At 36.0% G+C, this 26997-nt stretch overlaps 1 protein-coding gene across 5 annotated transcripts; it reads right to left on the reverse strand.

Moving 5' to 3' along the window:
* Positions 1-417: 417 nt before the first annotated feature.
* Positions 418-25632, reverse strand: LOC110110248 (telomere repeat-binding protein 5). 5 transcript variants are annotated; one of them, XM_028696374.1, is made up of 11 exons: positions 25370-25631; positions 23772-23948; positions 22915-23695; positions 7693-7798; positions 7077-7246; positions 6929-6991; positions 6758-6837; positions 5901-6145; positions 1845-2156; positions 1711-1774; positions 418-859 (listed from the first exon to the last, which is right to left on the reverse strand). In XM_028696374.1, exons 2-11 carry the CDS (start codon positions 23850-23852, stop codon positions 656-658), a joined length of 2106 nt encoding a protein of 701 aa, XP_028552207.1. In that variant the 5' UTR covers positions 23853-23948; positions 25370-25631; the 3' UTR covers positions 418-655. The 5 variants fall into 5 exon arrangements, with proteins under 5 accessions (XP_028552207.1, XP_028552208.1, XP_020697286.1 ...); XM_028696375.1 differs by having other exon boundaries at positions 25318-25631; XM_020841627.2 differs by having other exon boundaries at positions 24791-25631.
* Between the last annotated feature and the right edge of the window lie 1365 nt (positions 25633-26997).

Here is a 26997-nt window from a genome sequence, read left to right on the forward strand (position 1 = left end):
TTTTTCTTGATATATCCTTACAGAACATACAACTTCTGCGCAGTTTAAAAAAATTTCTGCAATAATTGACTCCAAGGAAAAAAGTAAACGGAAATGTGTTTGGTCGGTAACTCATAAAAAGATTTTACCAAACCACCAAAAAGGAATGACTGAGATCATATTAGGTTCCAAATCAAATTATTACCCATAGCTGCTTGTCCAAGTGGTAAAGAGCCGGCTGGACAAAGCTAAGGTCCCTAGTTCAAATCCCTTATCAAACAGTGAAAGTTTTAAGGGTTGCATGCTAGGTCGACCGGAATTTTGATTGGCCTAAAGACAGTGCTTGCTCGTCACTTAATTTCTTTTCAGTCAAACCATTGTAAGATTAAAGAATGAAATGAACATATTAGAAAACCAATCCAACTAACCAGCAGCAAAGACTGTCAGAATAGCAGACTTATTTTAAGTAAATCTCCCAACTAAAATCATGTACAAGCACCAAGAAAGCCCTCTCCTTTAGGGAATTCACAAAGAGTAGGACGCCTGGCTTTCAAGAATTATGTTGTCTGTTACAGAAAATTACAGAAACATAACCTATTATTGCCTTAACCAATATCTTCAAATAAATGTTTACCTGTACTTGTAGAATTTTTTACATGGATCGCACTATCTGCTGTTAATTAATGGTAACTTCAGATAACAGTCCCAGACAAGCTTCAGGCGAAGATATCGAAGATGTTTTCGCCTGAAGCTTCGCCTGCCGCTGGGACCAGTAAGAATGAGCAAGGAGAACCCTGTCCAGTAATTCTTGAGGGACAGGTTCTCCCCTTCTGTGCTGAGGGGAGATTCTCGCTGTGTGCACCAATGTCTTCCACTTGTCCTGCAAATGATCACCACCACCACGAGATGAAGCAATTAATGCCTGATTTTAAGCAAGGGAAGCTATTCAATGTAAGGTTGGCAATTTCAACAGATCTGGAAGAGGGTCTATGAAGCAATTCTAGCACATCCAGGTGTCTTAGACACCATTACTATGGCCAATCATGGTCTTAAAAATCATTGACCAGAAAAGAATATAATAGCTTTCAACTTTGTACCGAGAAACAACTACAGTTGCGTTTTACTAGAAATATTATGTGAAAAGACTAGGGTAAATTGCTTTTTAATAAAAGAAACTTGAGCTTCATTTGGGACGGCTTTCTTACTGCTTCCTAAAATAGTTTTTTAGTACAAAATTTTAAATTTTTTAACTAGAAAACTGCTTTAGGAAGCAATAAGAAAACCATGCCAAACAAAGCCTAGAATCCAATGGGGTCAGTCGTGGCTGGCTGTAAAAGTAGTTATAGAATTATTGTTAAAAAAATTTTTGAAAGCTTCTGCACTAACAGATCTTCGTTTTGTTTGAGACAACTTTTAGTCGCTATTCTTCAGAGCTTTCAAGAATTTTTTTTAATTAAAAAACTGCTTTTGAAAGTAATAAGAAAATCATCTCAAATGAAATCTTAGTCTTAAAAAGTTGCTTCATATCATAAAAAATTATGAATAGCAATAACAAAGCTATAGTTATATAAGATTAAGGCAGTTTTTTAGAAAATATGGCTATGAAAAAAAATTGGCCCAAATGCAGCATTAATGATGGCAACCCAAGACAAGATGAGATCACTAAAAATGAGTCTTCAAAGTTAAAAATGACCAAAAACGCCGAAGAATATGGAGACATCCTTCTCTCACCTTCAAATCAACGTAAGTGCGATGTATTGCATTATCAAAAGACTGAATCTTAACATCTCGCCACCTACAAGAAAAAGAGAATAAGAAAAACTGACCCAGATGGAAGCTAAAGGAGTGAGATAGAAGCGTTGAACCTTCCAGTTCCAAGCTTTTCAACTGCCATGACAAGTGCCTCCACTTCAGAAACTGTGAAAGGTCTCCGGATTCTTCGCTGCACAAGCTCAGAACGTCTAGGCTTATCCGCAGGAACAACTGACAGTGCCTCAACACTTGTCGCTGGATTGGCAAGAAGTGCCTGGGAAGATGCTATTTTATCCACCAAAGGCGCATCTAATAGAGAGTGAACTGAGTTACGATTACTTTCGTGACAGATAATTGTAGAAGTCAATGCATGATATGCGCTGGAATCATTTTTCCCCTGATCTAATGAAGGTCCAGCTTGAAGCCTAAAATGTAAAACAAAACATTAGAAATGATATAGATAAAAAGATGCCAAGTGAACTAAGAGACTATTTCTAAACTTGAATTTCATAAGCAAAAGCAATAACTAAAAGATATATAATTGTGCAACAATAATGGTCTGATTAAAATATGTTCGAGTGGGACCTCTTGGATGCAAGGTGGACATATGTTGGTCGCAAATTACACTCAAATTATATCAGTATAAATTTCTTATATACAAACAAATATAATTTAAAATTCATCCTTTCAATCTTCCTCCCTACCACTCGTTATTAATATCATTGTCACTTAACATATATGGTCATCACTAGGTGCATTATCTCCAACTTTCTAGGATATTTTCCATCTTGTCATGCCCTCGTCACATGTAGGTGTACATACTTCAAAGCATAAAAACTCGTTCAGTCATACATAATAACACCTCAACTTGCTCATGCGTTTCATGTTTCATTGATAAGCTTCATGGCATTTAAGTAGGAAGGGCGTCTTTCAGGAATGTCGGTAGATCTGTTGTGTTTGTAGCCCATGCTTCATAGTTTGATTGTACAATTTTAGGATTCAATAGAATATATTGATGTATGACACTCCCGTCGCCTTGGAAAGGAACCTCGTCCTCAAGGTTGAAAGAAGAAAAATACAAAGAGAGTGCTGCAAAATTTTTCAGGAGGCATCATCCGATTGTAATTAATTTCCATTGTAAGAAGACGTGATGGTGAGGCTAACCGCGAATCTATATAATATGGGAAGCTAAAATGGCATAAGGAACAAGAGGAGTCCCTTCAAAAGGTTTCAGAAGAGAAACATGACCAATGTGACTATCGGGAGGAAGGGGTAGTTTGGTTGATTCTGAATATGTGCAACTAACGACAGGTCTGAATGGTTGGAGTCTAACCATGACTAGATCACTATTAGGTTTAAGAAAGAGAGTAGTTGTCTGTAAGCATTTGAAAACTAATTGAAGGTGATCAAAATGAAGCTGAAGAGTAGGACTTTATATAATGATGTCTCAAAAAATTATAATGATTTTACAAAGAAAAGAATGGAACATTTGATTCATTAAAATATGAATAGAAGAAGATCAAAAGGCATGACGAGAAATTCATAGTGACAATTATGAATATTTTTAGAATGTATCATAACTTGCTCATAGCTAGAGATACATTTTTGAAAAAAAAACTCTATATAATTCATTTATCACTGGAAAAGAAGATTTATCTTTAATGCTGAATGTATTCATGGCTCTATAATCAATGCAAAAATGCCAAGTATCATCCTGTTTTTTAACAAACAATGCTGAAATAAAAAATGGGTTGGGACTATGACAAATAATGGAGTGAAATATTTCAGAAATTAATAGTTTCATAGCAACCTTTTAAAAATATGGATAACAATAAGGGCGGATGTTAAATGATTTAGATAATGATTGAAGATGAATACGATAGTCAGTGGTAAGAAGTGGGGGTAAGCCTTGCGATGGCTAATGAACATCAATGGAAGCAAATTGAACATCAACTTCTTGTAGAGAATTTTGGATTTGGAGAATTGTAGTTATTGACTTAAAAGTTTGCGGCGTAATTCTTGTCTATGTCCATATATTAACTAACTAATGAGGGTGGATTCAGATAAATTGGGGACTTTAAAAGCAAGGTTTTCGAAGACGGTTTGGTGTTCAAGAACAAAATTTTGTTGAGTTAATTTTGAAAGGTTTCCATTTAAATCTTCATATTTATAGAAATACCAAATCGTAGGTGTAAGGATATGATAACGTCAAACCAAGTAAGTAATTGACCCTTCATGTGCAACCATTGGTACTAAAGCCACAAAACCTTCTAGATGAAATGAAACAATCTTAAAACGATGACAATCAAGAGTGTTGTGAAAATCAAAATATTCTTGTGCTTTAACAAACCATATTTCAATGTTGGATCCATTAAAGCAAGAAAATTCAATTTTCATAGATTTAAAAAAAGATAAACTTGTAGAAGGATGCGGTTGTGGAGAAGGAATTCGGCCAGCGGAATCAAGTGTGCTAGCGGAAGAGGAAGGAACTTGATGGAATATAGATGGACGGTTAAATACACAAACAATCAAGTCTTTTATCAATAAAATCCATTAAAGCATGGAATTGTTGAAGGGAGGATCTAATGGAAGCAAATTGAACATCAACTTCTTGTAGAGAATTTTGGATTTGGAGAATTGTAGTTCTTGACTTGTTTGCATTGCCCGAAGAGCTTCCGCTAAATCAGCGTTCTTCACATTGATTTTGATGTGCGCAGAATATGGCGGTTTTGGTATTTTTAGCTGGAAGCAAAAAGAAAAACAAACTAGCAGAAGATATAATTTTAATAAAGAAAAATTAAGCAAGAAGGGCAAAGGAACGGAGCACCTGAAGAAATCTTGAAAAGAAGAAACGACATTTACAAATCGTGGATAGAAAACAGTTTCTGGTCGTTGAGTTGTAGTGAAAATGGAGGACTTAGATGCTGACTTGGCGGGGAGAACAAGGGGATCAAACTGTTGTATGTGTTTGGTGAAAAAAAAAACAGAGAATGGTGGCTGGTTGTTGAGGCTGAAAGTCTGAAACAGAGGTGGCTGTTGGTTCTTGAGAAGCTACCGATGGCTGAACCACAGATGGCTGGTTCTTAATTGCTGCAGATTTCTGAATCTGAAGCTGATGCAAGTTCTGAAACTGTTCTTGAATCTGATTTTTGGGCCTGTTCTTGATGTTGGAACCAATTCTTGATCCTGATGCAATGTTTGAAGATGCAAGAAAACAGGTATGTTGGGTCGGAAAGGAAAAAACAAGGTGTGGATAGGTGCAGAAGGCTGAAACTGAAAAGAAAACAGCCCAAGAAGAGGCAGGGGAAGTACCGAAGGTGGCTGGCCGAGCCATGTGGATGAATGAAGGCGGATGACTGTGTGAATGCAGATCCCTGTGGCTGAGTGCAGGAGGATTGCTGGTCGGTTGACTGCACCGTGGAGATAGGAAAAACTGCAGGGAAGAGATGATTGTTGTTGGGGAGGTGTGAAGTTATTGCAACTGAGAGCATCATTTGATAAGCTTTGTGGCATCCAAGAAGGAAGGGCGCCTTTAGAGTAGGTGTAGACTCCAAAAGAGAAGAATGAAGAGAAGAGAAATCAGAAATTATTCATTTCATAACCTTTCTTACAATAAGAGGCTTTTTATATTGTTTGAGTAGACTAAGTTTACAAGATAGATCCGGTCTACTTAGAACAAACTAAAGATAGAATAAATAGAACTGGTCTACCTCAAGGTAAAATAAAATAAAAATAAATTAATACATATTATATATTTGTAGACCAATTGCTTAAATTTTATGTTGCCAATATTGAATGTCCTGGAGTTCTTCTAAGTTGATAGACCTCATGGATGTCGGTTGATTTATCGTGTTTGTAGACCCATGCTTCAAAATTTGATTGTACAACTTTAAGATCCAATGGAATATGTTGATGTCTAACATTCATACAGAAAAAGTCTTTAGAAATCACATAGCATGGAAATCATAACAGACAATCAAATCAATGTTATTATATAACATCATCACAAGACCCCCATTATAATTGAAATAGAATTTACTGGTTAAAGAAGCTAATTATAACTCAGAAAAAAAAACTACATAATGCATGCGGATTTATAACAGGAAATTTCAGAGCACTTACAAACCAATCAGCAAGAAAAGTTGCAAACAGAATAATATTATCATTACCTAGTCAGTGGCTCGGTACTATCACATGGAAGAACGAAGTATGGCTTCCCAGTATTTGAGCATCTTGAGGGGGAGAAGCCAGAATTCGGCTCCAGTGTAAAACTCAATTCATCTAATTCATTAGCATGCGAGATTCCAGCCTGAATTAAAGTTCTATCATCATCTCTGACGTTCTTTCCCTGGAGAAGAACACCCACATGCAATCCACTCCCAATAATTGCAGTTATTGCCTCCATAACTGTCCGCTACAACACATGTGCAAGGGAAAGAAATTAAAAGCTTGGGAGAACTGCATTTAGGCTCATGAGAAAGTTTCCCAAAGCAAGGAAAGTAAAGAAATAAGCTCATAGAAATATTATAAAAAACGAAAATACATTATAGCCCAAATAGTAAGCATCAAGTACACTTCAATACCTTTACAGAGTCAACAAATCAAATTTGTAGCAAATTTAAGCAATATATGTTTGTTTGAACGAGGAGATAAACTGGTAAATACAAAAGCTGATTTGGATACTGCAAATAGGAGCAATCTTAAGTTTCAACTGCAAAAGCGATTAGCATATTCAATGAAAAGTTATTTCATTTAGTTGAACTGACAAACTATAACTCCTCCATTGTGTACATGACATCCTAGAAAGTTTATCCTTTTACAACCATTACAATCAGACACAATCACCTATTAACTAGGAGTATGATGAATTGTTGAAGCTTATCCTACACAATTTTCACTTTTTCTGCGCATAGTTTCTTAAAACTTAGATGAGCCATGTGTGCATAGTACCTTACAAATTCAATAAAATGATGTCAGTCAAAGCAAACTTTTCAAACACAAAAGCCATCAAGGAACCTATCTATACCTTTAAAGAACCAACAGTCGCAGTTTCAGGAATTTCAATGAAAAGCTCGGGAACCATGAAAGACTTGATACTGAGTTTTACTGCACAAGAAAAAATGATGCTTTTTAAAGGCTCATAAAGTCGAGGACTAAAGGAACTAAACCACAATTATAGAATCAAAACTCAACTTACCGTGGAAATCTTCTGGCGTGTGGGATGATAGTTGCTCTGCGATGTTGGAGCGTATCCGATTTACTGCAAGAGGAAGGTTGACAGTGTTCAACATGCAACACGTAAAACTGTCGGGTGCAGTTAAAGGCTTACAAGGAAGGAAAGATACCTCCATGCAAAGCTGCCGAATTACTTCCTTCTAAAATCTCTTTTTTTTTAAAAAGGTTCAAAACACCAGCTCTATTAAGCCCTTTGTGAGATGCTGTTACCGAGTATCCGTTGAACAGCTTCCTTTTAAAAGAAATCCTTCGAGTCCTTTGGCGTGTGTAACTATTTTTCCTGCTTCGGAAAGCAGGCTTCAGATGTAAATCTGCCAACCAGATAAGCATATGTAGCATTTATTTGCATGCAGATAAAATAGGCTAATTTTCTGTTTACTTGTTGAAACTTTTCACGATATTGAAGGTTGTACCGACATTTGTCAGACAGAAATCAGCAATAATTTGAAAAGAAGCCACACATTTAGGGGTGTTACACATGAAGAAGTTTGTACGAAGTAGTAATTTCAGGAAAGTACATAAAAGATAAGGCATAGTATCAAATATTCTAAGAACAGCTAAAATTTTCTTGTTTTTACTAGCACCACGTCCTGCAGAAGGATCTGAAAATAGTAATTTAAAAAATAGGGCGAGTCATGAAATTGGAAGGAAATTCCCACACATTCCTATGCTGAAACATCTAATTAATTAATACAAAAAATATAACTATTATTATAGGCAACTTACCAGAATTTTGAGATCGTGCTAGGATGAACAAACTCGATCTTATCAAACGAGCAAGCAAATGGATGACTCCGGAACTTATATTTGTAAAGGTCCTTAGTAGCTGCATCTGGAAATAGAATATGCGGACAAATATATATATATACAACCTTCATGCAAAACACTAGTAACATTTTTATATCAAATTGATAAAAAAAATTATTCAAATTTTAACTTAGAAAAAAATAACAATATTGATTTAATAATAAAGTGTCTTTTTTAAATTTAAGTTATTATGCTAATAAATTTTTATTTGATAGAAAACATCTATTTATCTTCTTAAATATAACACTTAAGTATGAACATCATCTAAGCATCTATAAAATACACTTTAAAATAAGCTAACTAAATTCAATAAACAATCATCACCATAGAATAAATTCATGAATTAAAGCCAAGTTATGCATACTTTTAAAAAATTTTAAGAATTTCCCCATAATTTTTCCAAGCTTTCTCTCTCTAGACCTTTTCTCTTTATAACACATCTTCTTTCATCCTCCATCCTCCACTAAACTCTAACTATAACCTGAAATCTCTCTTTCTCACTCATTCCATTGATTTTGCTTTACAAAATATTCCTTGCATGGAAAAGAGTTTGTTAGACTGGTCCAGGAGGGGCTGACCCTCGTGTACAGCAGGCGGAACTCCTGTTCCACCCATTGCTTCCCACCCCACTTTGGGGTGGGGCCTAGGTTATCCATAGAAAAACGCTTTGAAAACTTAGAAGACGATAAAGAAGTTGATTGAAATGCATTCAAAAATCTCACCGGCGGTTCGTAGGGATGAACCAAAGGGGAAGGAAATTCCAGAAGATAATGATAAAGTAGAGAGTGTTTTCTCTCATGGACCACCACGAGGGGCTCCAATGGTGGGTGGATTGGGGTATTCCAAAGGAAGGACAGCAAGAATGAGGGAGACCACCCAGGTATGGTGAGAGGTGGACAGGAGGAGGTACGGGTTGGGCGGAGCCATGGGGTCTAAATCATGGCGATAGGGCTATGTTTGGAGGGGAAAGCCCTAGCTTGGTTTTAGTAGAGGGAAACTCGATATCTGATCTATTCATGGGGAAAATTTAAGGAGTGTTTGTTAGAACATTTTGAGCCATTTGGAAAGGAGATTTTCACGAACTGTTCTACGCCTTAACTCAAGATGGGAGTAAGTCATGGAGTACTGAGAGAAGTTTGAGCTGCTGTTAGGAAGACAGAGGAATTTTGGAGGAAATGTTGGAAGGGAATTTCATGAAGGGGCTTAGGAATGATATACGAGCAGAGCTCAGGGTGTTGGAGACCTAGAGGGCTGAGTGAAACAATAGAGTTTTCTTAGAGGATGGAAGAGAAATATCGGAGGGAGAAGGCCAGCCAGAGCAACACCATGGGAGGGGCTTACGTGTATACCTCTACGACCCCGGCACCGAGGACCCAGACGACATTATTTCAGATGGAAACATCAAAGGAAAAGAACACTAGAGTTCGCTAGGGAGGCAATTTCAAGTGCCTTACAAAAGCATAGGTGTAGGATAGGCAGGCAAAAACAGTTATGTTTCATATGTGATGAGAGGTATATACCGGGAAACAAGTGTAAGGACTGAACTCTTCAGGTTTTCACCATCTGTGATGACGAGAAAGTTGAGGGAGATGGGAGTGAGGCATTGACGAAGGAGAAAGATCTGCATTTAGATGTGATAGAGGTCTCCTTGAGCTCAGCGGTGGGATTCACTCCAAATCATACTATAAGTGGTGGTATTCATTCCAAATCACACTATAAAAGTGAGAGGAAAAATAGCAGATAGGGAGGTAGTGGAACTGATAGGCAGTAGGGCTACCTACACTTTCATCTCCAACTAGGTTGTAGACTAATCGGGGGTGAAACCGATAGACACAGGTGTTATCGGGTGATAATGGGCATAGGTGTAACAACCCCAAGATCCGTGTAGCGAAAGGATTCATCTGATCGTTCTATTGCCCCCTTTTTTTTTTCTTTCTTTCTATCGGTTTCCTCATCTATCAATCCATACATACATATACCCAGAGCCAGAGATAATTACATTACAAAAAAAAAGAAACAGCAGCGGATACTATAATTCACATATAGTACAACAGTCACAGTACAGTCAAAAGAGAAATCTACACTAGCCGTACAGGCTACAAAAGAAAAAGCTACAGAACTCAGCAGAAAGATCTTCAAGCTGGAGGCCCTGCACCTGAAATTATTAACCACATATAATGAGCTTACAAAGCCCAGCAGGTCACCAAAGCCTACAACTGAAATCAAAGCACGACATTGAAAACAATATGCAGGTTAATCGAATCAAGTCAAATCAATCAATCGTACATGATCAATGAGTCAATGCAATACAGAAATCAATACGAAACAGAAATCAATGAAATCAATAACCAGTAGGAAATCCATAAAGCTCAAAAATCAATGCGATCGGACGACACCTGCTTGCACGCAGGATTAGCTGTCGCAGGGAGCCGCTCGGTTAGGGCACACACGCACATGGGGAGCCGCTCGGCAGGAGTCTTTTCTTCCGATCAGGTCGGAACACCTTCGCCGATCTTCTCTTCCTGTCGGATCGGGTAGGTACGATGCTTCTTCGGCTCCATCTCCTACATGGATGTTCGACTATCCTGCTGTCGACGTTAGCGGAATCGGAAGTTTTACCTGCTGCAGCGACTTCAGTCACAGCTTCCGTCTTTGGCGTAAGCTGTGGTCTGCTGCAGCGACTTCCGTCATTGTTCGTCCAGTCCGGCTTCGGCGCACACGGAGTCGGCAACGATCAGGTGTCAGATGCTCCGAGCTTCTTCTTCTTTTACTCCGATGATCTAGGATCGTTCTTCAACAGCAAGTAAGGCCGGTGGCTTTGATACCATGTTAAAAATGAGAATTTGAGAGGGAAAAGCTTGAAATTATTCATTACAATCTTCCCTATTTATAGATCTATACAGGATATCCTAATGAGGAAATAATAAATTGCAGATTTAATACATAAATAATACATAAAAATCTTTCCTAAATTCGCTCCTTCATTATGGCGTGATCCATGAGAGTATCCCACGGATTGATCTTTGTGTCTGTCGGATCCTTTGCACTGTGAATGGCTGGATTTCAACATAGTATACTAAAGAGTATGTTGGTTCATGTTATTTGGAGGATAAATTTATTTGTTTGATATGTATGCAGAACCTATGCTTCTTCATTACCATTCTTATGTGATAGATGATTTGAAATCCCATGTATAAGTTGTTAGAGATCATAAAAAAAAGGGCTATGTTATTTATGGTTGAAATTGCATGCAAACTATTTGTGATAATGCCTATTAAGGGTTGATAGAGTTTTCTTTGATAAAAGTGGGAATTTCATGAGTTTCTTTGGAAAGTTTGCATCGCCGGCATAAGTAAATCTCATATGGTTCGTGTCCTCTCGTTTATGGTTTCTACAAAGCATAGTTAGTATGATTTATGAAGGCTTCATACACTTTATGAACTACATGAAGGTGTTGTGAGCTTACAACAAAGCACTATCGTATTCATATTTCTTTTTGTCTCATTTATTTTATTCTCTTTCATTTCTCAAACAATGGCAACGATTGTGTTTGGTGAATTGCTCTTGGAAGAGCTATGATGTTTGTGGTAATGCTTGATAGGAAAGTACATGTATTTGAGTAAAATAAATAATGATGTGCAGTTAACCTATTTGCATCCCATATTATCTATGCTTTGTTTGGAAATCTAGAAATTGCTATAAAACAAAGGGGTTGGTTATTTACATACGTAGTGGCTTGCAAGTTCTTCTCATCTATTGAGATATGTTTGCTTACTATTCATGGATGATTCACCTCATGAGCACTTTTGTTACATGGATAAAATATCATGAATGTTATTTTCAATCGCATTTTGAGTGTAATTTATTAAGGAATAACTTAAGTGCTTGTTAAGGAATCCATATGATATTGATCGCTAGTTTGGGCCAATTTGAGAAAACATGCTTTTTGTTTTATCTCATTTTACTTTTCTTCTTCTCAATGGTATATAAATAGATTTCAAACCTTTGGCAAGTATTGTATGTTTGACACAAGAGCATGTTGAATGACAAAGGATTTGTATGTTATGGTTGAATCAGAGAAGTTGCATGCTTATTTAGATCACCCTACAATATATTTTCAAATAGAGATTCATGGTTCTAGTGGCCGGATTTTCTTTACTTTAAGTCTATGTTATCCTGAAATAGTTTTATGTCATCTTTTGAAATATAACAAGGAATGAGAGGTATGACACGTGTTGTTTCCCTTTTGTGTTGATGAAGGCATGATAGCTTAAAGTAATCTAGATCTTCTAATACTTGTGGTCAATTTGTATAATCAAATTTTGGGTTCACTTTTGAATGTGCAAGTTCCATTTCTCTATGTTTTCTTCTCATTTGGAATTCTCATTGTAAAGAATTTTTCTAGAGAACAAACCTTTTGCTTTAAGTATGTTTTGAGAAAGAAATTCATCTTGGCATTACTTGTGGATTTATATGTTTGGAAAAGTATTTTTGCTGGCAACTATTCTTGGAGAAATACTCATGTATTTTCTCTTGAATGAGTTTGCATGGATTCAATGTGATTTTGTTTTGAGTGTAATACCAACTTAAGCCTTAGAGAGCAATGAGGTTACATCAAGTCTTCTTCAGCCTAACAATATTTGGTGGAATGGTGATTTGTAAAAGTTGGTGTGTGTATGGGTTTGTGGTGGATCATACTAGTTGAAAATTAACTTGTGTGTTTTTGCCTTGTTTTCTTCTGTACGGGAGTCATTCTCCAGTTGTTGCACTTTGGCATTTCTTTTTGGACGGACTGATTCTCGGTTTGCAAGCCTTGCTATGAAGCTCTCTTTCTTTGAAGAACTAATGCTTTTGAATGGATTTTAGTTTTGTGAAGGTTTTATAATGGAAGAAGTTTTGTGAATTTGTTTTTTGTTGGAAGAAGTCTTGTTTTACTTACGTTGAGATGATTCATCTTTGGCTCTAGATTTGTTTGTTTTTTTGTATTAGAGGGCTTTATGATTTGAGTTTCTCGAATGCTTTACAATGAGAGGTTTTATAAAACTTTCTTGTTGTAAAGCTTGATGGATTCCTACCCCACACCAAATTTAAATAAAAGACACTTGATTGTTTTGTGTCGGAAAGAGTTTTGTTGGAATTTCATGTGTCATTTCATTTGAAATTTTTTATAAGTTATTTTAGGATTCATAATTTTATGATTAGCTTTGTGTTGTAGACTCGTTGATGTCTTTTAGAACGAGGTAGTATTTCGTGGGAGAATTGTCTTTCTTCTTGCTTGCACTTGCTTTCAAAGTGGGGTTTCGGGTAAATGTAAAAAAAAAAGAAAGGGCTTGTTTTAGTTTCGGGTTTTGGGAAACTGTTTCTCTTCCGTTATTTTGAGCCTTATTTAGAGAATGGTTAAGTTATTTGAGTCGAGTCAAATGTATCAAGTGTTGTGTTTGGAATGTGGGGACAACAAATGGCGTTGAAAGCACCCTTCTCCCTATTCGTATCACATCAAATTAGAGAGAAGGTTGTTTTAGAGGCACACTTGGCTTCAAAAAAGTGTGCCCAACAACAACAATGCCTACATTCCTTTTATTTCTGATTTTTATTCTTTTCTTTCTATTGCATTTAGTCGCATTTCTTTTTACTTCTCGTCTTTCTACTGCTTTTCTATATATTATCGTACTTTCACGCATAAATCCCTAAGCTTATTGGTACATGTGCAAATATTATAAATGTTAGAAAACAAAACATCTTTTAGTCCTACAACTTTAGTGACATCTAAGGATAAAAATTAAGGACTGAATCTTAGATAACATAGACTTGGGGTGCATGCTCCCTATAGGATAAAGATATCAAAACAAGAACTTAGTGACACGTTTTCTTAGGTTTAGTTTTCTTTCATCCACTAATAATAAATAAATCAATCATAATCTAACTCATAAAATGTATTAAAAAATATTCAATCATAATCAATTTATTATTAACATATATAATCATTAAATTACAAATCTAAAACATACACCTAAATCAAATCTAACTAATCTAATAATCAACTCTTAACTAACATAAAATTTAAAAGATGTAGATTAAATTAGGAGATCAAACATAAAACTAAAATTCTTTAGGATAAAAGATTTCTAAAAGATCAAACCTTAAACTAATCTTTTAAAATCAATAAACAAACCCCTTAATACATAACAACCACTCCAAAAATGAAGTTTATGGGATGGACTACTCCGGGCTGCAGGGCCAAGTGTCCTAAGGAGGCCTGGTTCCTCGAGCCTGGTGACACAACGCCACGAATGGATTTAATGGAGTATTAAATTTTAAAATTAATTTCTTAATTGGTTTAAATCAAACCTTAATTGATAATAAATTACCTAATATACATTTCTTTTTTTTAATTTATAACCAACTAAAATAATTTAACAAAATTGATTATCACTGGGTAACCCAGGCCTACGAGGCTATTAAGTTAGCTCCAAGGAGGGTGAAATAAACCTCACGGCCTCAGTGTGAAACAAGGGTGATAATCAATCAATTAATAAGAAAATATATCTTTAAAATTAATCTTAAACTATTAATATTTAAACTTTAATTAAAATCTCTCTTATCCTTTAACAAATCAAATGCAAGCAACTCTAATTAAATAATGCACATGTTATATTAATGCTATAATTAGATTTCCTGTTTGTTATATTTTTATTTACCTGCATTTATTTTCTGAATGACATCTACGTTCATTTGTGTATTTTTCTTTTATTTTGTCTTGCGAGGTACATTGGGATGACTTGCTCGCTTGAAGCTCTTAAGTGGTTGCGCCACAGGCTTTGCGTGGTCGAGAATAATTTGCTAGCTTGGAGCTATTAAGTGGCAGCGCCACAGTCAGGTATAGTTTCTGCAACTTGTAAAGTAAGCTCTTAATTATATAGCAGAACTGTTACACTTCACACACATATTGTGAATAGGTATTCTAGCATGTTTAAATAGTCAGCCATAGGTTAGTGCACTAACGAAGTTTTGATCCTATAGGTCAAAGCTTTCCCCCCTTACGTGAGCCCTATATACTATTATGGTCATTTAGGCCTGTAGAGTAGACCACCAAGTTGTGTCATTGACATCATTATTTTCCCACACGAAGTGGGCATCGCTATAATTTTGGCATTTTTTTGGTTTTGGGTATGATACCCCCCACCTTCTGTGAGCCTTAGAGACCATTAGGGTCATTTAGGCCTGTAGAGTAGGCCACCTATTTGTGTCATTGGGCATTATTATTTTCCCACACGAAGTGGGCACCACTAGGATGATTTTCTATTATCGTGTGATGCGGGTACCTTACCTGAAGGGTACCCTTAATGTATTTATTTACTTTTTCTGTACTCTGGATGTTATACATGCATTTTTTTACACACTTTTCTCCACAATGTACTTTACTTATATACATGCATTACATTAGTAGACCTAAGGATATTTCTTAGTCATGCATCTTTTTCATGCATCATACAACGCTAGATCTATTCATTTGCATATTATAGAGTCTCTAATTTAAATCTTTTGAACTACAAATCCTTGCTTCTTTAGGATAGAGCCTCCACATCTTGCATACATATAGGACGATTAGTTGTGCTTAGGTGGTCTTAGCTGACTTCCTTTTCAGGCAAGGAATAAGTCCAGGATTGTATTAGTTAGGTCGTAAATGTTAGTATCGTTTGTATGATACTACATCTTTTATAAATTTAGGGTCTAAATGCTAGTGGTACGAGTGTACCACTGTACGCCTTATCGGTGGGCGAGATTTCTTTCCTTTCAGAAGCTATAAATCCTATCCATCCGCGTCACACAGATGGCGCCACCTCCCTCCTTCTCTCACGTATGCTTGGATGTAATTTGTCCTCTTTTCTCTAATTTTTTCTTCCTTAGACCGGCCGAGTGATGATTGAGCCGTGCATGATTGATTAAACCAAATTGAGCCTCTCTTTTCTCTTGATTAGGAGAGCCTAGAAATTCCTTTTTGTTAAACCCATTTGAGAAGATAATTTAACATCCTTAATCGAGAATTTTCTTAGATCAAGGTCTAAGATGTAATTAACTACGGGGGCTTGCGCCGTAGGAAACTGATCACCACAATCAAATAAGTCTCACAATAGGGAAGGTAGAGACATATAGAAAAGTGTACATGGGGTGGTTCTGACTCTATAGGGGGTCAAAGTGAAGGAGGATTTCCTTCTATTGGAATTATGGAGCACTTATGTCATCCTAGGGATGAAATGGCTATAGACCTTGGGGGATACCAAGGTCAATTGGAGAGCATTGACTATGGAACTGATGGTGGAAGGAAAAAGGGAGGTGATCAGGAGAGATGTCAGGTATCCAAAGATATTGTGTCTCTCAAAACCATGGTGAGGATCATACAAGAGGTGGGAAGATTTTTATGGAGCTGCAAAGCTTAGAAGGGATCAGATTGGAAAAGGGAGACATCTCTCTTTAAGTATAGCCGCTTATACATTAGTTTAATGAGATATTTCAGCACCTCAAGGATTGCCACCACTAACGGAGCAGGAGCACGCTATCACCTTGAGGGAGGGGATGTCACCGATTAATGTTCGAACTTACCACACCCTCAGATCCAGAAGCTGATCCATGAGATGTTGGAGGCAAGGATTATCAAGCCTAGTGTGAGTCATTTTTCTAACCCATTCTTACTGGTCAAGAAGAAGGATGTGAGCTGAAGATTCTGTGTGGACTACCAGATTATGAATATGGAGATTGTGCCAGACAAGTTTCATATTCCGGTGATAGATGAGTTACTGGATGAGCTATGTGGAGTGGTGGTATTCATGAAAATGAAAATGAAGTATGGATACCATCATATTAAGATGAGATGAGAGAGGAAGATGTCCTCAAGACTATATTCAGGACACATGATGGACACTATGAGTTATTGGTGATGCCGTTTAGCCTCACCCATGTCCCTGCTACATTCCAGCCCCTCATGAACAGGATGTTCCAACCATATCTCAGGAAATTTGTATTGCTTTTCTTTAATGACATCCTAGTGTACAGCAGGTCGGATGAGGAGCATTTGGAACACTTAAAGGTGATTTTAGAGGTGTTATAGGAGCATCAGCTGAGGGTCAACCTAAAAAGTAGTTTTGACACAACCCGGTGTGGGGTACTTGGGGCACGTGGTGTCTCAGGAGGGGGTGGCAGGTGATCAGACCAAGATTAAGGTAATGTTGAAATGACCGCTACCTAGGAATCTGATGGAGCTGAGGGGTTTCCTAGAGTTAACTTGGTACTACAGGAGATTTGTGAGGGGATATAACACTATAGCATGGCCACTGACAAAGCAGCTGAAGAAGAATAGTTTTATGTGGAGAGAGGCAGCTACCCAGACCTTTCAGAGACTGAAGAAAGCCATGACCATGGTGCTGATCCTAGCCCTACCAAATTTCAGCCATATTTTTATGGTGGAGACTAATGCATCAGGGTATGAATTGGGGGCAATCTTCATACAAAATCACAAACTCATAGCTTACTTCAACTAGGTGTTGACAGTTAGAGCTAGGTTGAAGTCAGTCTATAAGAGGGAGTTGGTGGTCATTGTATTAGCTATTCAAAAGTGTTCGCCTTACTTATTGGGTCGACATTTATTCATCAAAACAGACAAGAGGAGCTTGAAGTATCTGTTAGAATATAGGTTGGTGATTGAGGAGCATCAGAGGTGACTATCAAAGCTATTGAGATACGATTTTGAAATCTAATATAGGCTAGGGCTAGAGAATAAGGCGGCTGATGCCTTATCCAGATGCATTGTGGAGCTCCAAGAGTTAGCCATTTTAGTACAACTGATACTGGATTGGGGGGCTATTAAGGAGGAGAGTATGCATCAAAAGGAGTTGAAGAGGGACAAGACTAGCCACCCTGGCTATTCCCTAGAGAGGGAGAGGCTGTTGTACCAGGGGAGATTTATGTTACCATGTACCTCGGTCAATATACTCATCTTTTGCAGGAGTTCCATGGGAGTGTCGTCGGGGGTCAGTTAGGGGTGCAAAAGATGTACAAGAAATTGCTAGCAAAGTTGTATTATAACGGGATGCATAAGGATATAAAGGGGATGGTGGCTAGATGTGAGGTGTGCCAGAGGAACAAATACATAGCCTTAACCCCGGGAGGACTACTACAACCTCAAGCTCTTATAGACAGAATGTGGGAAGAGGTCACTATGAATTTTATAGATGGGTTATCCAAATAAGAGGGGTTTATAGTGATTTTGTTGGTGGTGGACAGATTGAGCAAGTATGCTTATTTCATTCCCCTACGACAGCCATACATGATAGTGACAGTGGCAGCGACCTTTATCAGAGTAGTGATCATATTGCATGGGATACCAAAATCTATAGTGTTTGACCAAGATAAAGTGTTTCTCAATTATTTTTGGAGAGAGTTGCTCGGGCTATAAGGGACAATATTGAAAAGGAGCACTGCTTATCACCCCCAGACAGATGGACAAACAGGCAAAGATTGTAAATAGAAGCCTTGAGACGTACTTGAGATGCTTTGCTTCAAAGATACCTCAACTATGGGACAAGTGGCTAGCATGGGCAGAGTACAGGTACAATACTTCATATCATTCAGCTTCACAGATGACTCCTTTCTAAGTGTTGTATGGAACGGACCCACCTCACTTGGTGCACTTTTAGGGCTGCAAGCGAACCAAACGTTCGGCGAGCTACTCGTTGTTCGGTTCGATTAAAGCTCGTTTGCGATCGTTTAATTAACTAAACAAACAAACTTGAACAATATTTTAAATACTCAATTCTTAAATAAACAAACTTGAACACTAATGCGTTCGGCTCATTTATGTTCGCGAACAACATCATTTGAAGTTCGTGAACAAGCTTGACATTAAGCTCAATAAGAAGCTCAATAAAAGCTCGATACATGTTCGATTTTGAACTCGTGAATAAGCTCGATAAAAATAATTAATATTTGACTATAGAATTAATAAATATAAATAATCATTACCTTTGTTACATAGACAATTGCTTTTATTATAAATGTATTTGTTCATAGATATGTTCATGAAGGTGTTTGTTTGATAGTTAAAAAATTCGTTAAATATGTTCGCGAACAAGCTCGATAAACACTAAACGAACGAACATGAACCAAACATGAACACTCCTTAATTTAAATGAACCAAACATGAACACAGACGCTAAAGCTCGAACAAACATGAACCAAACTTGAACAAGCTGATATTAAATGAACACAAACATGAACACTCACATACTCGACTCGGCTCGGTTCGTTTGCAGCCCTATGCACTTTGGGCAGAATAGCATACCAATTTCTTCAGTAGAGCAGTACTTAGAGGAGAGGGATACGGTGGGTGTTGGTTGAACTAAAAAGACACTTGTTGAGGGCTCAAAAGATAATGAAGAAGCAGGTGAATGGGCATAAGAAGGGCATCCAGTTTGAGATGGGGGATAGAGTCTACTTAAAGCTTCGTTCCTACAAACAAAGAATGATAGCTAACAAGAGGAATGAGAAGCTGCGACTAAAGTATTTTGGTTCTTATGAGATATTGGAGAGGATTGAAGAAGTGGTTTATTGATTAAGGTTACCATCGACTGATACTATACATCTAGTGTTTCACATGTTATAGTTGAGGAGAGCTATCAAAGATCATGTATCCAATTCAAAATTAATTGTGACACTGACAAAGGATTTGGATATGATGTTGGAATCACTGGAACTGAAAGGGGTAAGACAGGGAGGGAGAGGGATCAAGAAGTGCTGATAAAATGGAAGAACCTATCCAACTATGATGCAACATGAGAGCCATATGAGAGAGTGAAGCATCAGTTTTCATCCTTCCACCTGAGAACAAGATGAGTTTTTGGGAGGAAGGATATTGTTAGATAAATCCAAGAGGGACCAACCCTCGTGTAAAGGAGGAAAAACTCCTGTTCCGCCCAGTGATTCCCACCCCCCTTTGGGGTGGGACCCATGTAAGAATTTGAATGAGAAAGGGGGCGCTAGGAGGGAAAAGGGAGGGGCTGTTTTGGTATTTTGTTATGGATTATTGTATGCTTTAAGAATATTTCTTTTCCTAGGATTAGATTTTATGTTTGTTTTGGCTGAATTTATATTTTCTTAGGTTGTGAGGGCTCTAGCCGGCGGCCAAGGAGTTGGGAGAGCCGGATTTTCCTTTTCAATTGAAGATCTAATTGTATCATGCTTTTCTCTTCATAGTTTTTTCAATAAAAGTTATTTTTGGGAGTTCTTTCCAATTTTTGTGTTTTGTCCACTGATATGCTGAAAAGTGCAACCACTTCCTATCAGAGTCATGGTTCTTATATTTCATTTATAGACAAAGGTGTAATCATGCATAAAAAGGACTAGATTTGAAGACGGGAGAAGTGACAGAATGCTTGGAGAAGTGGTAGCATGCATGATGAGTGGCATTGTGAATGGAAAGAGGTGTGCATGGGATGGAAAGATATATATATATATATATATATATATATATATGTATATATAAAAGAAACTCTCTCTACACAAACTAATACAAAGTATGTACCATCAAATAATAGCCTTTGAATTATATTCATAAAAATATCATAAATAACAACCTAAATATAATTTTAGAGAATAAAAAGATTTCTTTTCCATTTATAGCAGCTTTCATACAAGCAAACTGTCTACAGCTGAAGTTAGTCAAATTATTTAGCATAATGGGTTTAAACAAAAGTGCAAGAAAAAAACTAAACTATCTTTTGCTGTATTGTAAAACTAAAAATGAAATAAATTTACAAAATTATTATTATTTTACGAGATGAGTTTAATTAATTAGTTATAGTATATTTCTCATATGAAGGAATCAATGTTGATCCAAATTTTAGTTGTTTTAATCCTCGTTAAGGATGCGAAATAATTAACAAAAAGTTTAAAAATTTGTAAGAAAATGTTCCATTAACCTGTTTTATTCATCGTTTCATGTTTCATTTCTGACCACTGATTTTAGTAAATACAACCATTTTCTGTTTGATCCTAGAAGCTTTTCACAAGATTGTAGGTCATATTGACATTCATCAGACAATGCAGCGATGCACTTAGACCAGTATTATTACTCATCAAGAAAGTTCATGCAAAGTAGTGAAGATACAAAAAAACAAAGACACAATATCAAATATTCTAAGAGAACCTAAACCTTTTCTTAGCTTCACTGGATATTATGTCCTACAGAAGGATCCAAAAATAATAATATAAAAATGTAGGGTGACTCATAAAACTCAATAGGAAATTCTATTATTATACTAAAAGATCTAATTGATTGATGCACATATATAAATATTTTTGTTAAAAACTTAGCAGAATTTTAAGATGGCTACAATAACCAGACTAAATCTTAACAAAGAAGCAACCTACAGGTCACTATAACCTCTTATCAAACTCATAAGAAATAAAAAACTCCCATACTTATATCTATATAAAGCACGTTTGGTTGTAAAGGCCTTTAAGGAAGTAGAAACTAAAAAATAAAATATGCTCACAAAGACCCATACATAATATATATATATATATATATATATATATATATATATATACTTGCATGCAATACACTTAAACATTTTTGTGTTAAAGTGATATTTATAAAAAACTACTTATATTTTAACTTAGTAACTTAAAAACATAGAACAATGGTTATTTAATGTTTTTTTTGTTATAGTTATTATGCTTAAAAAAATCTATTTAATAGAAAATGTCTATTTATCTTCTTAAGTAAAACATAAATTATGAACATCATATGATAAACATAATAATTGTGAATAATTAAAAAAAATATAACTGTGCATAAAATGCATGCGAACACCATAGATTTTACATTAAAAAGATAAACACTGAATTTCCTACAAAATTTGAATGGCCATAGTATACATTCAAGAACAAAGGCCGAATTATGAATCATTGTATTTTTTTATAATGTTACCAAGCTTTCTCTCTCAAGACCTTAATTTCTCTCTCTTACTCTTCTTTCTTCCTCACACCAAACTCTAACAAGAAATGTCCCTTGGTTACTTCAATTATTCTACTTCACAAAATCTTGTATGAAAAGAAATAATGGTTCTTATCCCATACATGGATGGAAGTGGATACATGCATAAAGAGCACTTAATATGAAAAAGGGAGAAAAGACAGTGCTTGCAGAAGTTGCAGCAGTCGTGGTAAGTAGCCTTGTGCATGGAAAATGGCGTGCATGGGAAGTAGACTTTTAAAACATCCTACAAATTTTATTTTACTCACTTAAAGGGACTTAAAATCAAAATATATTATGTTTTTAGAAACCATCAAAAACTTCAAGACAAACTAAAACTCATTATACTCACATCCAATAATAGTCTTAATAGTACATTCACATGAATATTATAAATAGAAACCTAATAGAATTTGGTGAATAAAATAATTTCGCTTCCATTTAAACCAGTTTTCCAAGCAAGCAGAATGATCGTAGCTTAACTTAGGCTTCGTTTGGGACGGCTTTCTTACTGCTTCTTAAAACAACTTTTTAGTATACAAATTTTATTTGTCGTATAGAAAGCTATTTTAAGAAGCAGCAGGAAAGCCGTCCCAAACAAAGCCTTAATCAAACTAATCTTTAGATTAATGGGCTTAGACAGAAGTGCAGGATAAAAATTAAACTATCTTTGATTTATTGTAGAATAAGAATATATATATATATATGTTTACTACTTTAATAAGAGATGAGTTTAATTAATTCGTAATAGTATATTTTTATTTTTTTTTAGCATGGATTGGATGATGAAGGAATTAATGATGATCCTAATTTTAAATGTTTGAATGCTTGATGACGATACTAAATAATTAACAAAAACATACAAAAATTTAGAAGGAAATATTCCGTTAACTTGTTTGCCATTTTGTGTCTAACTATCAATTATGGAAAATTTCAAAAGCAATTTGATTTTTTTTCCTCAGTCCTAGCAATGACATGCTTTGTTTATTCTCAATTATAAATTCAAAGTTATTGAGAAAGAAAGAAAACATAATAATTAATAAATATCCTAGAATTAACAAACGTCCTTTAGTATATTAACGTCCATGTGGAAGGAAAAAATCATGATTTACCAGATTTAGAAAGCTCGCTATGTTTTGCATCACCCAGATCTACTTTCCAGCACCTGCTTGTCGAATGCTTTCTATACCTATGCTCTCCTAAATGTGGCTTTGAAGCCTTAATAGTAGTGGTGCAAGGATGAGCGCACCGGGAAGAGTTTTCGTCATCATCACTATTTACAGGTAGTTCGAAACCATCCCAAGAATTGGGGAAAGAACTACTGTAGGGATCATTATCCCTAGAAATGTGAACCTTCATGCTGCTCTCACACCTAATTAAAGGAGGCTTAGCATCAGATTCAACTGAACCATCTAAGTTATAACAGCTTGAAGGATTTCCATCTGTTACAGCTTTGTATACTCGACGCTCAAGTGAATGAGTTGCCTTACAATTTCCAGCTATAGCAGGTTCTATACCTACTTCACCAGAAATAGAAGATCCTCTTTCTCCCATAACGTCCTCATTTGATGAGCCAGAACACAGGGAAACTAAAGAATTTTCTAACAATTTCAGAGTCATTGAGTGTTCCTTCCAAGAAGAGGTTTTCTGCTCCAAGATGAAGCCACTAGTTACTTTACTCGCCTTAGGGTGGCTATCCTGAACAGGAAACTCATCATTGCATATCTTCAGTTCATTAAATATCTCCTTCTTAGAATCAGATATTGAGGATCCTGGAACATCACAAATAGCTGAGGAGTTATCTTTCTCAAGTAACTTTCCTGCCACAGCTGCAAGCAAGTCGAATGCACATATCCGATTTCCCAGATTCCTCTTTCTAACAGATCTCTTGCCCTTTAAAAATTAACCATTTTGAGCGGTGAACCCTTCAAATAACTTTGTAAAATTAACAAAGCAGCTAGTAGTATACCTTTGCTGATACAGGGACATGAGGAAATGAAGGAAAATGATAGCCATTGACTCTATAGTCTAGTTTCCTCTGCAGCACCATGTCTTAGACACTCATGTTAACAAGATATACAGCAGAACTTGCAGTTTTGCTATCAACACTGCTTACAGAATCCCATTTTCAGACCAAGAAATGAAACTGCAGGTCACAAAATACATAAAGAACGTTATCTGTTAAGCAGCTGAAGGAATGTGTGGTTCCACAAAAGACTTGGTTTCGTTTGGGACGGCTTTTTTACTACTTCTTAAAGCAGCTTTCTAGTACAAAAATTAAAATTTTTTTCTAGAAAGCTGTTTTTAGAAGCAGGAAAAAAGCTGTCCGAAACGAAGCCTTAGCCTACAACATAACAACTTGACACTGTTAAGCTGACATAGAATTGTGACTTAGAATATTAGAGATAACAGTCCTGGCTTAGAACACAATGCTCAAAATGTTACAGCATAAACCGATGAAAAATACAGCAGCATCTGAGCCACATTACAAATCACATACAAAATCAAATTACCAAAATATGAATCCATATAACAAGAGCAAAAACAGTGTCTTTTAACAACACATCCGATAAGATGATTGATTTAGAAACTGCACTTTCAATAAAATAAAATAAAATAAACAATCTTAACAACATCTAAAGTTGAAAAAAAATGGTAAAATGTTTAAGAAATTCTTCAGAATGAGGATAAAATCCTGGTTAGTTTATAAAACCACACATAATTTCACAGAATGATCAACCCCTTTTTCAAGAAAGACTAGAAAGCAGTAGGCACACCAGCACAGATGCTTGCTACTAAGCTTTCAGATGGAAAACCTTCACCTATGCTGCTTCATGTAATGTATGATGAAATAAAGAATATAACAAATATTATGGGTAAAAAGGTTATACCAAGCACATTTTGATAAAGAACCTAAAGCCTTCCTAAAACCGAGACATGTATTAATATATGCAGAGATTTCCAGCGTTAGCAGATCAAATATCTTACCTTAAAGCACTTTGAGTGATATTAGATCAAGCCATGTTTGAAGATGAATCAGCCTAGATTAGATAATATCTGCTTCTGCACACAACTTCCTGCGCCCATAAGAAAAAAAAATTTCCCAGGCGAGGATAAAGGAAGGAAATTTAACACAAATCCCTCAAGGGATCGCGCAATCTAGCGCCTGGAAGGAATCCGCAAGGTTTAAGAAAAAAGAATTAGATCCAAAAGAGGAAGCCTATTAACCTGATCATGGAAGTTTTAAAATTTCTATTGATACGCCAATTAAAGTATCAATATCAATATTTATTGAATTTAAGATTAGGAAAACCATTAGCCTCGTGCAAACATTTGCTTCTTCTCCATGAGCAAATCCCATGTAATCATGAAACCAACGAAAGAAAGATTCGAAGGAAAACCAGCCAAACGCACGAACGTCGCCGAAATCGGAGACAAAACTATTGCCAAATTGCGCCCAAAGCTGTCATTAAAAACCTTTCGATGAAATTCGGACCGAAAACCGTCCGGCTCACCTCCGAAAGAAAAAATTGCGCTATAAATGCATCAGATTCACTAGATTCTCGCCTGAGCAATAGATCGTCGGGAAAAACTCAGAATCCGCTGGCGTCCGACATCGAGAAGATCGAAGAACTTTGAAAAGCGTCTCAGTGATCCCGGTCCCAAAGCTTATGCTGCTCTTTGTTTCTTCCAAATCTCCAATCCGACAACAAAATTTCCCTTTGAATATTTGTTTAGCTGTAATTTATCTCCATCCCTTCTCTCTCCCCCATTCTCTCTCTCTCCTTTCTCTCTATGATCTCTACCGACGAGATATCCAAAACCCAGAATACCACCCCTCTTGCTTGCTTAAACCCCATCAGTTAATACCATTGACCACGCCATCGGTCCATCCGTTGGAACCCACACGTCTCCCGCCAATCGTCGTTCGCTAAACAGCCACGACGGCGGTGGGGTATGTTATTAGGATAAAATTAATTTTTTTTAATAAACTTGGTCTTATTCAATTAATTGATTAAGTTGCCAAGTTATTGATTTAACTAAATTTTTTTACTTTACTTGCCTTATAATATTTGAAACTAAAGAAATATGCCCACTATTTTGTATAGAGAAATATATTTATTTGATTAGTTCTTTAAAGCTTATGAAATATAATTTATGTTGCATGGATTTGTCAAATATTATTAAAATTGTTAAAAATAAGTGGTACTCAATTATGATTAACATTGGCGAGAAGTACATTGATTTTAAATTTTGAATTTGCTTTACTCATTAGCCTGAATTTTAGGAAGTTGTTATCTAGTGAAGACTTATAAGATATGAGCAGAAACAATAGACTATTCAATAACTACTTCAATGGGTATAAGAATTTCAAGAATACAGACTTAGATAGGGCTTTCTTGATGCACATTACGCCAACTAATGTGTGAAACCTTTGACCATATTTCTTTGTAGACGATATATTCCTCATCCATGAAAAACATAGAGTTATTTTCAAAAACATACTTAACATGATTGAGGATGATGAAGGATTCTTTAAATGCACATGGGGTAGGGAGGCATGGGAGATAATATTAAATGGCATGAATAGAGATATCATCATTATGAGTCCATTACCTTGAAGAAAAGTGCAACCAACTCATTACACTATAATTGGATATGCAGCATCTCGATAGTTTTAAACTTATGAACCCACACCAAAGATTAAAAAAAAAAAAGATGTGATGAGTTCCTTGGAAAGATAGTACCAAAGATGTTGAGCTGGAAGGGTAATAAGGTGCTAACTAGAAAGATTTGTTAACATCTACAGATGAAATAAGTGTGGGTACTTAGGCTTTGTTATATCCATTATAATATAAATATCAAACTATTTCATATATTCTTTGTAGGTAATTGTCCATTATACATTGGTGCTCATAGGGATGATCAAGACTTGTAGAAATCCGATCAACATATGCACATTCAATCCATTCTATTTGTATTTTTGAAGGAGATAGCAGACCATCTATTTCTAAGGAGATAAAAAGGGGTGCAAAAAATAATTAAGGAGCAAATATGAATTAGCTTTTTGTTATTATACAAGAGTTGAGGAATGGATTAGTTAAGCATGATTAATCAAATAAGGTTTGTGCAAAAAATTGGATGTTATAACAATTATTGTTAGAAGGCTCATGGATAGGGAGTAGCAAAAGAGG

The sequence above is a fragment of the Dendrobium catenatum genome, unplaced genomic scaffold (genome assembly GCF_001605985.2).
Source record: "Dendrobium catenatum unplaced genomic scaffold, ASM160598v2 fragScaff_scaffold_740, whole genome shotgun sequence".
In the NCBI taxonomy this organism is placed as follows: Eukaryota; Viridiplantae; Streptophyta; class Magnoliopsida; order Asparagales; family Orchidaceae; genus Dendrobium; species Dendrobium catenatum.